Source organism: Catharus ustulatus, chromosome 4 (genome assembly GCF_009819885.2).
Source record: "Catharus ustulatus isolate bCatUst1 chromosome 4, bCatUst1.pri.v2, whole genome shotgun sequence".
Taxonomy (NCBI): domain Eukaryota; kingdom Metazoa; phylum Chordata; class Aves; order Passeriformes; family Turdidae; genus Catharus; species Catharus ustulatus.
This window is the reverse complement of record NC_046224.1, coordinates 51,456,909-51,470,021: the sequence shown is the minus strand read 5'-3', so window position 1 is coordinate 51,470,021 and position 13,113 is coordinate 51,456,909. Positions and strand designations below refer to the sequence as shown.

Below are 13,113 nucleotides of genomic sequence, written 5' to 3'. Positions count from 1 at the left end.
CTATTTAATTCATACAAACAGCTGTATGCTATGATTCACAGTATATAATTTAATCCTGGTTTAAATTTATATTTTATTTCCTTTATTTTGTGATTTGTCTTTTAAAATACCTTCTTTGTAACTCTACAGCATAGAAAACAGTAAAAATACAGTAAAGATAGCAGTAAAGATAATAGTTATTTTTTGGGTTCAAATGCCTTTGAATGCATTAAATGTTAATGTATAGAGTTAGGTAGTCTGGTTGAAGATGGTATTTGCTGGAGGGATCAGTCTGACAAATGGTTTTTATGGCATAAAGCAGTTCTTGTAACTTACGATCTTTTTTTTTTTTTTTTTTCCAGGTCAGAAACAAAGTTTGACTCCAATTCAGGTATGTTTACATTTACAGTGTTTTACTGAATGTACACTATTCAGGTTAATCTCAAAAGAGTAGTTTATCAGTTCAAGTTCAGTTTAGTTTTAAACAAACTGGGGTAGGTCAGCCTTAAAAAGGATCTTCATTTCTCACCCTCTGAAAACAGCATTGTTACTGTGAAACATTTGCTTTCATTCCTTTCATTAGTTCCGGTCTCTTTACATTTTCCCAAGAGATGATTGGGAAGATGTATCTTGCAGCAGGCTTTAATTGATCCAGAAAAATTATAATACAAATAAATGATAATACAGACTAAAACAAATGTAGTACTGAAGTTTGAAAATGATCACTGCAAGAGAGGAGAATGTTTTTCTTCCTGGTGGACAAAAACATTTTGTGGGAATTTGAAGTCAGTGCAGCCTATCTGTCAGGAAACAGATGATTTGTCATCAAATTTTTGTGACAGATGCAGGTACACAATGCATGCCAGACCAGTCTGTAGAGCTCAGTTGAGGAGGATTACCAAAAGGCAGTCTCTCCCAAGACGTCTTTTTAAAGAATTGTAATGTGTTGTAGGGATTGGGAGGGAAGTGAAGATCAGTCTAACAGGTTAATGCGTATCTAACAAGACAAAAAATGCAGGATAGTAAAGACAGGGGAGCAGCTGGAGGAAAAAACAGATATCCTAATACCAAAATGTTACTTATTCAGTTAACTATTCCTAGGTGTTCCCTGAAGTTAAATAATAATAAATTAAGAATAGGCTATTGTCCTGAAGCCAGGTGAAATGTCCATTGCCTGAAAAGGTAATTCAAAATACATTTTTTGTTAAGATGAAAAAGTCTGTTTTAAACAGGAAACCTGGTATTATTATGGCAATTTTGGTTTTAAGCCAATGTTATCTTCTATATAGTTTGCTTAATGCAGTGATTATAATTGCTTATAATGTTATGAATTTTACAATATTATATTAATCAGGGTGTTTATGGAATAGCACATTTCCTTTTATTCCAGTTACAGCATGATTTGGGTTTGAAATGTGAGGCATTACGTTGCTTTTTCTTTCCACATAAGATTTTATCTTTGGAACTATATGGGAGTGAAATCTACAGCAGGAAGCATTTAAATAGCCATTGCCTACATCTTGTATACTTGCATCATCTTGCTTCTGTTATGATTTTAGTCTGTGAGTTTGATGTTACTTGCTTTAAATATTTATTGAATAAACTCTATGCTAAGATTGATTTTTGGATCTTGACAAAACATGGAGGGATTGCATGGGGGATAGCCTCACACATTTTCTGCCATTACCCCTTTTATTTTAATGCAGTCACCAAAACTAGGGTGCGGAGCAGAATGTCACATGTCTGCTTTTCTGTTGAAAGGAAAATGCTCTCTGCAGAGCCTCATAGTTTTCTAACTCTTTTTTGAAGCAGCTCTCCTGTTAGGTACACTGTTCTGCCTGCCACTCCCTTGGCAGCGAAGGCAGTGGCACGGCTTTTCCTAGGGAACGGCAAAATTTGGCACTATTGCAGCTGTGGTGTGGGCCCACTTAGAACGTCACCAGGCCTTTCTGCCCTGGGCTCCTGGTCCCATTTTAATCTATACCCCAAACACTGTACTTGGAACTGAGAATTACTAAGGTTTAATGCCTTGGTCTCATCAGTGCTGTCTTTCGGCACAGGTTTCAGCTAACAACCAAAGGTAGATGTTAAAACCAGGCAGCACCAAGGCTGAAAATCCCCTTATCTTTGTGAGAGGTACAGCTGCCTTCTCTTTATAGGGAGAGCACTCATTTCTTCCACCAAAAAGCTCTTAATGACAGTCAGACGGCACAAGGACTCTGAGTTTCTCTTTTGTTCCCAATATGTAAGAGCAGAGAAGTGAAGATACTGTCAACATCAACTCAATATCTACCACCAAATAAAATATCACTGGTTTTCTTTCCCCACCAAAGAATTTGCTATAACTTTTACCAGACAATAATCCCAGACTTCATGCTGCCTCTGAGTGAACGGGATGTGTTCACTCAGGAGGTGTTGGTGATGCCACCCTTGTAAAAAAACCCTTCTTTTGTATGGGGGGTGCAGTGCCCTAGGTAGCACCATGTTTTGCATTACACAGGGCTTTGAAAAGTATCAATGTAGTGTTGGTTTTAAAAGGGCTGCTGGCATCTGAGTCTGTATTTATGCAACCTCAAGTTTCTTGGAGACACCTTAAGGTATTTTCACATCCCTCATTTAATTTTGAGTTCTTTAGACTGTCATTCCTAAGTAAAGTAATGATCCCACAAACTGGAACAAACATGCTTTGTTCTCATTTATCTTATGTTACTCAAAACAGTTCAAGTGTTGAATGTGAGAATGAGGTAATTTTATTATAGAATACATTTTTTTTCCCAGGGAGTTGTTCCACAGCTATTGCTTGCTCTAGATTAACCCCAGTGTTAATTCCAGTTAACTTGCAAGTCTAGATGTGCCCTTAATAAACATTTATCAGTGCCTATTATACTTGTCTTTCCTAGAAATATTTGTGAAGCATTGAAAAATTAAAAGAAGTCTTTATGAAGCAAGTACAAAGTCAGAAATACAGCTTTTAAAGTACCCAGTAGGCTCACTCCAAATGTAACCCTGGAAATGTTGTTCAGCACTGAAATATTAGACAAACACTGTCAAAAGAAGATTAATTGGAACTTGAGCATTAACTTAAAAGAAGGCTGCAAAATTCCTACAGTGATGATCAGGATTTATCATACAAACAGCTATAACATCTGTAGGAGACACACATTCTTCACATCATGACTAACAGTTCCATCTGAGAAACTTCTTTTCCTCTACTCTTTATAAGCCTATAGCTGGCAGAATTTCTGTCTCAGAGACCATGGGGTTAGCTTCATGCTGTTAGAAGATCTTATAAATGAAACAGTTTTGCTTTCCTGTCATAATATGATGAATTCTACTGGTACTTAAAATAGATTTTTTTTCCTAACATAGTACTTAAAAGCAAAAACGGTTGTAGGAAATTTTTTTCCTCACAATTCTTTGGAGAACAAAGTAAGCCACAAAAAACCACAGGTGAAACAATTGAAACAATTTTGTTCTTATTATCAGTATTTTGTTAGTGTCTAAAATGCTTATTGTGCTATGTGGTTGGTTAGAAGATTTCAGAATTTAAGAATATAATAATTATATTGGAATAATTAATGGAATTAATCTGATGAATGATAAATAGATTTTTGCACTTTTAAAAATTTATAGTAAAATAGGTCTTCAGGGTGCTGTTCCATAACAGAAAGGAACTGTAGGTCTCAAAAGCTGTTGCTGAACACTTTAAATCCCACCTTCTCAATAGCAAAAATAAGCGAAGAAAATGCAAACAACTGTCTCAGCGTGCCCCAGGGAATGGCAATGGTGAATTTCCTACAACCTGCTGGAGGGCTAGAGTTTTCTTGGGGCTTCTCCCGTAATATTTGCTGCATCCTGCTTGTCACTGTGGAGATGACACGTGATATTCAAGTTAGAGTGGTTGAAATGAAATCATGGGCAAAAAAATCCCATTTTGTTCTGTGTTAAAAAGAGAGGAAAAATTAATGGATGATATGCAAGGACTCCAGTGGAGTCTTTTTTGTATATCTGTCACTCAGACCATGGAATGTAGAAAGTCAAAGAACACAGGGTGCAAAAGGGAAAGTCATGGAAGCACCATGCTGTAGAAACATACCTGTACACTGAAGCAAAAGAGCACCCAAGGACACACAGTGCCTTCAGCTGTGTCCATCATTGCTATGCCAGCTCCACTCTTCTTTCAAAAAAAGAGATGTATCTCCAAAACCTGTTCTTCTGTCTCCCTGCTTCTACATATCAAATGAAATGTAAAGATAATGTAGGTGATTTTATGTCACTGTTCGCATCAGTACTTTGGACACATTCCAATTAGTATCAGGAATTAAGATATAATAGCTGTCCTGAGGGACAGCTACACATGAGCTTTTGTTGGATTCCTGCTGCCCCAGCAGTCAAACACAAAGCAAGTCAAGGAGCCCCCAGCAGTTTCTGGAATTTCTTTTGCCTGCCTAGTCTGGACTCACAGTGTCAGCCAGTGACTCTGAAGGTCATTTCTCCTCTCTGCACATCGCATTTTCCACCAGAGTGAGTGTATCCCCATGTCTTCAGAACTGCGCAATGCTGCCATCCCTATATCCCCATCAAAGTTCCCATCCTTTCCTTTCTCACCTCTTGTGTTTACTGGTATCTTTCCTTTAATGTGGCCTCCACAATGTACTAACTTGCAAGGCTACATGATTCAGCACAGGTGCTAGAGAACAGAAGAACTATAAGGTTGGGGGTGATCAGATGTTTTCCTCTCACAAATTCCTCTTGGCTACATTTCCAGATGTTCTGGCTTTCCAAACTCACTGTATCAGACCTGATTTCCACTAGCCTGTCATCAGTCCCTTTGTATGAAAGTCATCAGTATAACTACTAAGACCGTAAGGAACCCTCTGCCCAAGTAAGAAAGAAGTGAATACCAAAAGGCATTTTGAAAGTGAGTAACTTTTACCAACCTTTATTACCAGGGAAGCACCAAAAAAATGTAATTTGCCTGAAACCTTAGGTTGACAAAGCAGCAAGGTACTTAGTAAAAACATCCATTGATCTTACTCATCAAAGATTTAAATACAGATGAAAAAGTAAGTTCCTAATTTTATTTATGTCAGCTTCTCCACCCCAGTTGTGTTAGAGCAGTTCTTAATTTCTTCTTAGAAAGGCTTAGTAGTTTCAGAAACAGGAAGAAGTCTTAACAAAATCATTTTGGCAAGTTCTACAGTCACCCTTCAATCAGAGTATTTGATTTAAAAATATTAAAAGATCTCTTGCAGAATCTGTAACAGAGAAAAGTGGCACAATAAACTGAGACACTGAAGAACAGGAATGCTCCAGAGCTTTTTGGATGAGGTAAATGACCTCTTCAGGTTCTCTTTCAACTAAGAGAAATTATTTCCTTCTCTCTGGGCATGACCAGCTTGGATGCGTGAAAAGGTGTATGAGCTGGCACAGAGAAATTGTGGGAGACAGTTGCTGCAAAAACAGAACAGCAGCTCAGATTATCTTGTCGTTACTTGTCAGTGCTATTTTGTTCTTGGCATTAACAACTCTTCATGCAGATTGTTGGGGATGCAATGGCTGGGGAGCATGGTGTGTTATATTTGTTCAGCAGCAAGATGAGCATTTAGTCAGACCCAAACTGAACCATCTGGTGAATGTTTCAGAGCCATGCTGTGATGTGACTTGGAGTATTAGATGGCTGGGACATCTCACTGGTACATCCCAGGGAACTATGTGCTGATGTGTGGTAACTGATTATCACCTGTTCTTGTATCACTTATAAAGCTTGGCATCATTTCAGTTGTGACAATCTGGAGGTGTTTGGCACTGCTATGACCAGAACTGAGCTCAAAGGAAACCCAGAGCTGTGTAAAGCCTTTGGGACAAGCACCACACTGCCAGCTTCATCAGCCTCTGGAAAAGAGGAGGGGGCGAGACCGTGGTGTTCAATGGGTGCCCTGCTGGAGCCCCCATACACTGTGTGTCAGATAGCTCTTTGGACTTCAACAGCTTATCTATGGGATAGGCTGCAGCCAAACACCAGGCAGAGGACTGTGGGGGTGGTTTTTGCCTGTGTGTCTTGACGAATTTAACAGGACAGGATCGTTATGGTCAATGTTTTCACTCTTGTTCTCATTATTTTCTCACTACCGTACAGTGCATTTTCCTGTTTCGGTTTTAGGCAATGTTTCATTAAGCACAGTATCTTTTGTGGCTGCATGAATGTTGTCCAAAATAGCACATCTTCTGTTTTGATTAACATGGTTTATGGGGTTATGAATTTGAATGAGATGCAAGGTATTTTTATTTCTTCCCTCTGGATTTGTTACAGGAAAAAAAAAACTTAACATCTTGTTTATACAAGATGATGAGAATGATATCATACAGTATTATTTGAAACTGAAATAAATCTGTTATTTGAAAAAAAATGAGACTGTACAAACTAGCTATGTGATAATTATTAATGACAGAAGATTCAATAAAGATTAAAATATTTAATGTTTTTCTTTCATTGATGTAGTGCTGTAAATTTATGACCATTAAGAAACCATATGAAAGATCTGTCAGCTTTTGCTATTTCACATTTTAGTCTCTTATCAAAACTGATTTCAGGTTTTGTAGTACTGAAAGTAAAGGGAAAAATGCAAGCTGCTTTTAATCAAACTGGAATGTTCAGTGATCACCATCACAATCTTTAGTGTTGATCTGAGTATGAAGCAAAGAAGATTAACTTGTCTTTTGTTGACTTAATTTAGTGGCAACCACAGCCTTTAAGATGTAATGGTAGACAAGTTTGTGTCATACCAGTGCAACTGCCACTGTACATGTGAGCAGCCCATCTGCTTAGAATTAAGTCCTAAGTCAAAACACCAATGAAGTCTAATGCTGCCAGTTTAAGTTAGACACAATTTGCACTGGGTTTTATGTGAGTAAGGGCATGACAATCCGGTCTAATGCCAGACAACAGGGAATTTGGTTACAAGGCCTGAAAGCATTTCTGAAAGGAAAGAATTGTAGTCCTATGCGATTGGATCAGGAGTCTTACCAACCTTCCTTTCCACTGAGGGGTGAATTACCATTTATTGTTGTGTTTATAGTTGTCTTGCCCACTTATTGCTCTTTACCAAATGGTTCCAACCTTTTCATAGCCATGCTCCAGGTGTCTGAACAATCTTATACTGTATACTCCAATCCAAAGACTGTGTCTATCAAGATCACAGAATCCATATTCACAGTGTTTGATTGTTGTGAATAGAACTGAAGCACCCAATTTAGCACTAATCCTTTCCCTTCTTTACTAACTGAAGCAATGGAGGTGCTTTCATTTTCTGCATAATATCCCTTTCAGCTTATGTCTGTGTCTGGCTTTCACACAATCCCTGTGCGTCTGTGGAGAAATGGTAGCATTTCATTTGGAGGTACATTTTACACAAGTTATTACCATGTCAGGGGAGTGGGATCATCTTAACTAACTGTGACTACCTACCTTAACATAGCCCTCTGAGCTTCATTCTGAGTCAGTTGGAAGAGATAAACATCCTCAGATGAGTTCATCTCTTCTGCTGGAGAAGTCTGTTTCAGGATACAGTGAATCACCCTTTTGAGTGCCCATCAATTTTAGAGTTAGGCACGTAACTTTATGGTTAAAGTTGCAATAGATTATCACTGGAATGGATGTACCAAGAGCTGGGGATGAGTGGATGGGATTCCCAAGCCATTTTCTATGGCTGATGCTGTGGAGATTCAGTAGGATAAAAATCATAAATTTAAGAGAAGATCTTAAGTGCTCCCAAGTTCTTCTTCTGGGTGTCAGGAAACCTCTTGCACACAGAGCTTTTGTGGAGTGTATTCATGAGAAAGATGTGTTTATCTGTGATTATGTCAGTTCTGTTTCTCTTTGTATGCATTTTAATTTCCCTTTTTTAATCTCACCTTTCCTGAACAAACCCAAATCGGCTTATGTGTCTCCAGTAATGGTTACACCAGAGAACTGCTCCATTTTATCAATTTTTCTTGAATTATGAGAAAGAATTGTCAGATGTGAAAAAACTGATAAAATATGTTTTGCACATTGATCATTTACCACTGTTTATCTGTTCACAGGCAGGAAGAGAAATATGTAACTCAAAGAGATATGGCTTAAGGATAATAAGAGTGAATAAAAAATTTATCATATTCAATCTAGCTTCAGTCAGGGCCTAAATATTAAAGTGGTCTTTGCCATGTTTCAGAAAGCATGTGAAATTTTAAAAAAGTTTAGTAGGAAGAGATTTTGCTGATTTTTAAATCACTATTGAGAAACTTTTAGAAAGTGAAAGTCTTTTATTCTGTTAACTGCTCTAACCAGGCTAAGGAATGCTGACACAATAAATGCAGATATGAAAGCTGAAGGGTGTATTTTTGAAAAATTAACATTTAAAACCAGAAGCGTTCTGGTTTTGCCTCTTACTTTTCAAGGAGGTGGTCATGAGAACAGAATTCTTGTGTTTATATTCTCATTTTAAAAGTGTTTACCTTAAGATTTATGGATTTTGAAAGTACTCATATACTCACTTCCATGCTATTATCTCCCCTTCAGTCAGTGATTTTTTTCCCCTGTCACACACACTAGAAGGGATTTAAATGGAGTTCCAGGAATACTGAATCAAAGAGGAGTGGGATTTAAAATGTCAATGCTCAGCACCGTTAGAATATCTGGAAACCAATTAAGACATATTTAGGTTGAAGAGTGGCAAAAATGTGCTTGTCAATAAAAAAAATCTGGTGCTGCATAAAGTACTTTGTTGAGAGCTAGGGTTCTTGAAACAACTTTAAAATGCAAGAGAGCAAGATACAGTGTTTCACTGGAATGAAAGCACTCCCTGCTTTCAAGTATAGTAAGAAAAACCTGATTGAAAGACTACTGTCAGAACTGTACTTTAGGTTATGATAGTATTAAGACTGTGGCAAACTGAATTTACTTTGGTCATCACTTCCCCTATTAACTGGTGGAGAAGAGAATTACAGGAGCTCTCTTTTAAAATAATTCTATTTTATTTACTGCCTGCATGTGTGACTCTTCTCTGATCTCACAATGTCAACATATCTCAGGTGTACCTGTATCTGTATTGTTATGGTAGTATGATTAAACGAGGCAGCACTTTGCTGTTGAAGCTCAGCACAATGCTGAAATCTGTGCCAGCAACTTCTTTCACTCCTTTGGTTCTAGGCATCACAGTATAGACCATACAAAAAGTAAGTCTCACTCCTAAAAAAAGCAAAGGAATATACATAGCAGAAATGCAATCTTAACTTCCTTGCTCTAGTATCTGTAAAAAAAAAAAAATATTTAATGATACATTAACATAAGTTTTTGTGCTCCCCTTGCTCTCTCAGCCAGGAAGGTCTCTTCACAAAGGATGTACTCCTGGCCAGGATGTGTAACACACCAGTCAGACGCCCGGTGGCACATGGCCCTTCCTGGGCTCCTATTTCTGGGAGGAGGGAGAGGGTACCACCTCCCCACCTCCTGTGAAGAGTATACACAAGTCTGAGTTTGGGACCTATGTTGTCACTTACTTGGGTGCCTGTTGGTATGGCACCCAGAGTGGCAAGGCAGCTTGACTGTATTTGGGTGGGAGTGAGGACACGGACCTTCATCCAAATGCCCAAGGCCTCAAGATGAGCAAGATAGGGATGGACTGTGCAGAGAGTCTGTCCATCCCTGCACCCTCTACCCTCCTTCCCACAGCGAAAAGGGTTACTGGGAAACTTCAGAAGTTCAAACTAATGAGATTTCTCCTGGCACTTTACCTCTGAGAATGTTTCTACTTATCCACAAAATGACTGAGCTTTAATGAGTTTCTCATAATTTGTACAAGCACTAACAGTATATTTATTTCGCTCCTCTGCCAATAGTTCCCTCATGGTTTTTTTTAGTTTTCGTTAACTGTCTTGTCCAGTGTCAGGGTTAAACCTCACACAGATGGAGATGGACAGTAATACTAAAATGCCTAAGTAATCAAATGTGTTACAGCCTGCTTTCTGCTTTAACATTTGGATGGGACTGAGTTGTTTCAAATTTAATAAGATAAAGGTGCTCTGTTAAAGAAGCTGAAAGAATAAGGCAGAGTGTTTATTGAATTCATGAAGATTAATAGATGAAAGGCATTCAGTGTCATCTTCACTGCAATGTAAAGAATAAGATTATCTAAGTTATGCAGACATTCTACCTTTGATTCAGGCTGTATTTACAGAAACTTACCACCCATATCTCATTAGTTCAATTATATGGTTTATTTGTTTGGGTTTGTTTTAGAACTAATGAATGATGGGGAATTGGAGTTACAACAGTGATAGCAGGTATTTAAAAAACATTCAAAGCAAGAGTGAAGAATGTCACCCTCTCAGGAAACAAACTGAGACTTACTGAACCTTATGCAAATATTTAAATCATCTAATAAAGATCAGTGAAGAAAAAAAAATAAGAAAAATAGTTGCATGGAATGAGCACAAGAAAGTAGATTGTTAAACACAGGGAGAGTAGAAAGATATGCTATACAAAGCTACATACAAAATTACTGCTCGTCCTGCTCACCCAGTTTATGTATTCAGATGAATGTAAAGTCTTTGTTGTATGTTCTTACTGTAGAAAGAGGAAAAATGTTCAAACAGAAGATGTTAAGTTTAATCCCAGAGGTTGGGGGATAGCCAGAGCTACAACTGTTAGAGTTTTCATTTGGGGACCAGCAAGTATCCAGGTATAGTATCCAGGCAAGTTTGTTTTACATTGACAAGCTGGAGGAAAATATTTTGGTTTTTTTCTATGTATTGAACTGGGGCAGGGTATGTACCGCTCAGATTTTTAAACGTAGGTTAATATTGGAAAGGAAACATTTTAAAGACTTGCACTACATGCTTGCAAAATGAAAAGTGAGAAATGATTGAGCTGTTTGATTTTTATCCGAATTCTCTTAACTTTTCCAGTCAAAATTTTTTACAGAATTTAAGAATTTTTCAGAAAGTTTTTGAGACACCTAGAGACTCTGGTTTAAGACACTATTATTATGTAGAAAGAAACTAAAACCAACTTTCCAAACCTGCCATCAACTTAAAACTCAGGCCCATTTAATTGGATGCTTAATAACTGGCACCCACAGGTTGGTTTCCTAGATTGCAGAATCATCCAGCTGTGTCAGCCTTTCTTTTCTGTTCTGCCCTGGTACAATGCAACTGAACCCCTCTGTGACCCCTGGGAATGCCAACAATAGAGATGATCAGTCATTGCGCACACACAGCTCTCCAAAGGGTGATCACTTTGTTTCAGGCCTTTCTAGAAAATGGTTCAAGTTTTGCAAGTATTTTAGACTTAACATTTCTTATGGAGTAGATTTAAAAATGTGTTAAAGTAGCAGTGTGAAAAAAATATTGGAACTAGTGGTAGTAGTGCTTAAAACTGAAAAATAAAGGTTGAACGTTAGAAATCTTGCTACTGAGGTTTCTTCCTCCTCCTCACTCCACCACCTCCCTCAAAAACACACCAATGGGATGGTGCCTTGTGCAACTAAAGTACTGTCTTGTTTCATGCCAGAAAGTTTTAATCAGGGTGAAGGTGAGGCTCTGAAGCCGATGTCAGATACGGCCTGTGCAGATCATTAAGCTGCCTGCAGGGGAGGGAAGTACATTTATAAGGTTCATTTTGGAATGTGGGTCAGAGGTCCTCAGGTCCTCTAGCTCTTGCTCTAAAGCCAGATGCTGCAAGGCTTATTTAGGTTTTCAGTGAGCTGCTTTATGAGCTGTTGCTTGTGGCATGAGAACCAAGTCTTTTGTCAGCCATTGACAGTGCAGTTGTCTCTGTTATCTTCCTGCAGCAATTTGGACAGTATTTTACATCTTTAGTTTCTTTATATGAAAGAATCCTATTGAGATCACCTGAAGTGATACAAATACAACAGGAGCATTTAAAACCATGGATATGCCTCAGTTTCCTGGGGAGCTGGGAAGAAGTTACAGAGCTCATAATTTTTTTTTTAGTGTGACTGCAAACCAATCAGGGTACTAGATAACCTTTACATTTAAATGGAGGTTTGGGCTTAGAACAGTCCCTTCGAGGTGACTCAAAGCAGATATTTTTTTCTAAGGCTAAGATTGCCCTACAGCCAGAATGCATGTTGTTTTGGTTGCAATTTCATGAAGACATGAAAGGTACAGAGGGAAGACCCAGCAACCTCTGGCATTCCAGTCCTTCCCTGTCCCTGCAATTTCCATTGTTGTAATGCTGCTAAATCCCCTTTGACCACTCAGAACTTAAGCAAACAGAGATTGTACTAGTGGGGAGTTATGAATTATTTAAAAAATAAAAGTCTTGAGTTTACTGAATAGGTTGGATCAGTAGTGGAGTAGCTTGGTGTCAAAGGTTAGACTTTGTTGTAACTAAGACAGGGCTGGGAACTGATGTTCTGTAGCTTTTGAGTTTTTCTTACCTGTTTTTTTTAACAGTTCATACCATGCTCAGGAAATAAAAAGTACAATGTATTTCAGTCCCTTTCCAGAAATGTGCACCCTCTGCTACCTGCTCACTGTGAAAAGATATTAGCCTACGTATTTAAGTTCTAAATTCACATACTTTGCCTTTTGTAATGCTGAGACAGAGGACATCTTTGGAACTGAAGGATTACAGACTTATTTGAATTATAAAGGCACTGACCTCAAGCAGCCTTCTAGTCAAATCTATTGCTTGTGTGGTCAGCTTATAATCATGTTTCTGTGATACTAGTGCACAGATGTAGTGTCAAAGCTGAGTTCAGAGGTTTAGTTTACTCTAACAGTAGAGTTTTTATCAGTCAGGGATATCACAGTAAGTCATCCTTGCGCTCCTTGACCTGTTTTCTCACCTTCCACCTCCAATGCTTGTTTAACCTCTTAGTTAACTGATTGAGCTTGTTAGCCCAGGAAAAAAGTTGAATAATTTTCTTCTGATTTAGTGAATTGAACTTTCTCCCCATAAATGGATAAGCACCTGAGGTGGTGAACAGTGAGAAGGTAGCAGCACTGAGGGAGAAGGGAAAGAAGCTGATCAATTGTTTCAGCCATTCCATGACACCTAAGTCTGTCCTGCAAAGCTTCCCCACTTTGGATACAGAATATTTTAAGTTCAGAACAGAAGCCTCCCAT

General features: G+C 38.2%; 1 protein-coding gene across 2 annotated transcripts in view; it reads left to right on the top strand.

The window, feature by feature from the left end:
• Positions 1–13,113, top strand: part of MSRB3 (methionine sulfoxide reductase B3) — a 79,979-nt gene that overhangs the window by 45,516 nt on the left and 21,350 nt on the right. For both annotated transcript variants that reach the window (XM_033059050.2, XM_033059049.2), the window contains one exon: positions 342–370. In XM_033059050.2, coding sequence (XP_032914941.2) covers positions 342–370 — 29 coding nt within the window. The remainder of the gene's footprint in view (positions 1–341; positions 371–13,113) is intronic.